This window comes from Sinocyclocheilus anshuiensis, unplaced genomic scaffold (assembly GCF_001515605.1).
Source record: "Sinocyclocheilus anshuiensis isolate Anshui unplaced genomic scaffold, SAMN03320099.WGS_v1.1 scaffold1386, whole genome shotgun sequence".
NCBI classification, from domain to species: Eukaryota; Metazoa; Chordata; class Actinopteri; order Cypriniformes; family Cyprinidae; genus Sinocyclocheilus; species Sinocyclocheilus anshuiensis.
Window position 1 is genome coordinate 167409 of NW_015555701.1, and position 4795 is coordinate 172203.

The 4795-nt window shown below is 37.6% G+C and overlaps 1 protein-coding gene across 3 annotated transcripts in view; it reads left to right on the forward strand.

The window, feature by feature from the left end:
* Positions 1 to 4795, forward strand: part of LOC107671635 (BRCA2-interacting transcriptional repressor EMSY-like) — a 42890-nt gene that overhangs the window by 23046 nt on the left and 15049 nt on the right. For all 3 annotated transcript variants that reach the window (XM_016464543.1, XM_016464544.1, XM_016464545.1), the window contains one exon: positions 4366 to 4539. In XM_016464543.1, coding sequence (XP_016320029.1) covers positions 4366 to 4539 — 174 coding nt within the window. The remainder of the gene's footprint in view (positions 1 to 4365; positions 4540 to 4795) is intronic.

Sequence of the window (4795 nt, forward strand, 5' to 3'; positions counted from 1 at the left end):
AATTTAGCAACAGTAAAGATGGCATCTTACAACAATCACCGATTGAGCTGATTCTGACGTTAAGTTTGGGTTTTAGGGAGGAACGAATGCGCACCGCTGTGAAAGGAAAGAAGTTGCGCAAGACGAAACGCAGCTAGTTTTTAATAGCTTTACCTCATGTCTTCTTTTGTATAATCCTTAGAAGCCAAAATCGAAATAAAAAAATAAAATTAGCTTAATGAAACCGCCACAGGCCTAAAGTGTAAGCAGAAGTTTGAATGTTTAGTTCTCTCTTCTATCATAATTAAACAGGGCTTTCATGTTGCGTGCGCTGAAGCTCCTCCGCGTGGGTGCGATCTCGCTTCTGAATTGCGAATAGCAAAAATGCATCATAGACAAATGTTTGAAAAAGAGCTGGCGACTCTGGTGAGATAGAATTTGCAAGATAATGTATATATAGCAATAATAAATGTATGTGTGTTTTATTAAATTCTCCAGTACCGATAGCAGAACTGTTAACGTCAGAGCTTATCGATACTCCGGACTTTCATAATTTAGCCCCGGGACTGATTAAATACCGGGTTTCGGTACCCATCCCTACAAATAATATCTAGGTTTCAAGAATTTGGACAATGGAGTTAATACTAATAAATTCTGAGATTATTTTATATACTCAAAGAGATTTCTCCCCCTCTGGTCTACATCGCTGCCTCTGCTGAATCATTTTTATCTCCGGTGGGGATAAAAAACATCCCGCGAACAGCGCCGAAGTCCAGATCTGAATCAAATGATTTGCGATACGCTCTTTGAAATAGAGACCTGCGCATAGTCCCGCAGAAAAATATCTTATCTGGTCCCTGCTCCCGCCCGCATAAAAGTAATCTGTATAGATTCTTTTTCAGCACATCAAAGAAATTTACATGAAATGGTTCTGTAACATCTCCTAACATCCCAGCATAAATGCTCCTGATAAAATATTTGTTATTTAGGCTAAGCATCAACATTCACAAACCACTGTTATTTTAACAGAAAAGCAGGCATGGGCTGCTGCGTGCATGGCAGAATGCGAGTTCTCAGTTCATCGCGATCTCATAAAGCTCTGTTATAACACACTGAATAAATGCACAATGAATCTTTCACAATGTCTACACTTCGTGTTAAAATGGGAGGATTCGTGAGCACGCAATTCCAGCACTGCTGTGGATTCTAACTTAATCACCTCTGATTGGCCACTGCGTTCCAGAAATCGTTACGTTGGGTCTCGGTGCAGGTCTCTACTCCGAAGTCCCGATCTGAATCAAATGATTCGTGATACGCGATCCGATTGGAGCAATTCAAAACAGTGAATCATTTTGCGACGCAATGGTTTAACTGATTCGGAGTTTCAAAAAGCTCCATTGATCCTGTAAAATTTATGTTCTTTGCTCACTTTCCTATATAATTTATTCGTTGTTTGAATAACCGTTGAAATTAATTAATCGACCTAATGTTTTTCTTAAATTGTGATCACGTTAAATAGCCTACAGTTTCAGTCGCATTAAAAACATTTCGTGACATGACGACATGTTATCTGGTACTTGCTTAAAAAGAAATATGAAATAATGACATAAATGATGAAATAAATAAAAGCAAAAGTTTTTTTTCTGATGTAAGCATCAAAACAATGCCCTACCGTATTGCAACGCATCAAAGCAGTCAATCCAACACAGTGAAGAATAACTTAAATCGCATACCATTCATTGCTGAACTTTCTACCGTCCGTTGCTGGAAATTAAATGAAATTACTGGTTGATATGTCCCGATCTCAATAAAGTTTACACACGCTTTTAGTCCGTGAATTAGATCTCGCTCGGGACGCGTGCTGTCTGGAGGTTTGGCCAGGACTGGTTCCAGAATTAAATCAACATATTTTATCTTCCGTCCATGAAAAACTAAAGTTTCAAACTAATTCTGAATGGATTATACCCTAGAAAGTGTGCAAAGCGCGCTCCCTTTATCACTAAAAAGCGTCACTCATCTTCGTTCATCGCGATCTTACAAAGTTCCGTTATAATCGGTGAAGCTCTCTAAACGGCACAATGAATCCCTTATTTACATCGCGTCTGCACTTAGTCATGAGATGATTCACGAGCGTGCAAAACTGCGGCGCTTTCAGCAGTGAGTGTATTCTGACATAACGTTTCTGATTGGCCATTGCGTTCAAGAAATCAACAGATATGTCTGTGATTGGTTACATTGCTCAACGCTGCAAAAACACGTCGAGGTTTTTTCATTTGCAAAAGCCGATAACTCCATTTTTTTTCTTTTTTTTTTTTCTTTCAGAAATCACGTTTTTTTATTGCGCATTCCATGTAATATCAATCAAAATGCAGGAAAGGAACCTATTTATTGTCATTAAAGTGAAATTACTGAACCTACACACAGGAGCCTGATAAAAATGCTCATTTTAGAACAAAATTTTAAATGGCACTTAGAGGATTTTGCATCTGAACCCTTGATTTATATATATATATATATTAGGGCTGGGCAAGTTAACGCGTTATTGCGTTAACGCATTAATTAATTAACGCCGACAATTATTTTATAGTGCATTAACGCAGTTTTTTATTATTATGAAAGTCCGTTGCTCACTGGCTCTGAATACACATACAGACAAACCATGGGTCACAGGAGGGTGTGATGTTGATCAGTACTGGCTTGGGGTGAGCGTCATCACGTGTCTCAATGAGAGCATTTGTGGTTTGCCTAAGACTGCAGCAGCACTCACATGAAGTGCTCACGATTAAATTATTTAGGCTAAGCATCAACATTCACAAACCACTGTTCACTGTTATTTTTAACAGAAAAGAATGCAACAAGCTCGTAATCACGACTTCATAAGTGGGAAACAGGAAGTTTCCGATAACTATGTAATATCAATCAAACTGCAGGAAAGGAACCTATTTATTGTCATTAAAGTGAAATTACTGGACCTACACACAGGAGCCTGATAAAAATGCTCATTTTAGAACAAAATTTTAAATGGCACTTAGAGGATTTTGCATCTGAACCCTTGATTTATATATATATATATATATTAGGGCTGGGCAAGTTAACGCGTTATTGCGTTAACGCATTAATTAATTAACGCCGACAATTATTTTATAGTGCATTAACGCAGTTTTTTATTATTATGAAAGTCCGTTGCTCACTGGCTCTGAATACACATACAGACAAACCATGGGTCACAGGAGGGTGTGATGTTGATCAGTACTGGCTTGGGGTGAGCGTCATCACGTGTCTCAATGAGAGCATTTGTGGTTTGCCTAAGACTGCAGCAGCACTCACATGAAGTGCTCACGATTAAATTATTTAGGCTAAGCATCAACATTCACAAACCACTGTTCACTGTTATTTTTAACAGAAAAGAATGCAACAAGCTCGTAATCACGACTTCATAAGTGGGAAACAGGAAGTTTCCGATAACTTTGTGGTTTATCATTTTGAGTCGTTTGGACGCGGTAACACACGGCCCTCTCACAATATATTGCTTTACAGATCTATCACTCTTGCTGCTCAGAAATGTTATGATCCAGGCTCTGGAATTGAATTGAATCTGCTTATTGAATTTTGTGCATAACAATGCGATTAATCACGATTAAAAATGTTAATTGTTGCCCAGAGTTTATTTGCAAAAACAGATAACTCAAAAATTGTTATAATTTTCAAAAATCATGTTTTTTATATTATCATGTTTTTATTGTGTTAGTTAGCTGTATTTTTTATTTTTTTTAACTTTTACTTAAGCAAAATAACCCAACTGCAGTTTGATTGAGATTAACTGGAATGCACAAAAAAAAAAAGATTTTTGAAAATGGTTAAAAACGGAGTTGTCTGTTTTTGCAAATTAACTCTTCATATATATATATATATATATAAAGTAATATATGATATATATACTGTATATATAGGCCTAGTTTTAATGTGGTTCATGTGTAATTTGAAATTTCAAAGAATTGCTAATTTTTTAATTGATAAAAAAAGTGTAAATGGCGTATATAATAATATGGTAACATTCAAAACTATGAATTTTTTCGCATTCACTCATTAATGAGAAGCTGCTGATCAGATACACCATGGTTTCAGCTGAAAAATAATACGTTCTGACTGTTTTATAAAATAACAATTCTTCTGGTCCAAACGGACCCGGAGTACAAATATTGTGTGCAGATTTTGAATGGATTATGAGGGTTAATATAAGCGAGTTTGTCATTGCACTGATTTATCAACGTTCAGCGCTGCAGATCCTGAGCGTCCCTGACAGATATCTGATGGTGTCATGTTAATGTGCATGTTAGTGAATGGGTGGAGGTCTCCTGCGCTGAACTGGTGTCTGGTGTGTTTTAGGCTCTCAGGCGACATACACTCGGCCGTCTGTCAGTCCTGCGATCGGCACGCGAGTGGCCACGTCTCCCGCCGGAGCCACGTACGTCAAAACCACGAGCGGCAGCATCATCACCGTAGTGCCCAAGTCTCTGGCCACGCTGGGAGGCAAGATCCTCACCACCAACATGGTGTCGGGTAAGAGCTGGGAACCACAGCATCATGTATCGACCACAGTCACAAAAGCAGTCTTAAGTCGCTGGGGTATATTTGTAGCAATAGCCAACAATACATTGTATGGGTCAAAATTATACATTTTTTTTTATGCCAAAAATCATCAGGATATTAAGTAAAGATCATGTTCCATGAAGATATTTTGTAAGTTTCCTACCGTAAATATATCAAAACTTAATTTTTGATTAGTAATATGCATTGCTAAGAACTTAATTTGAAC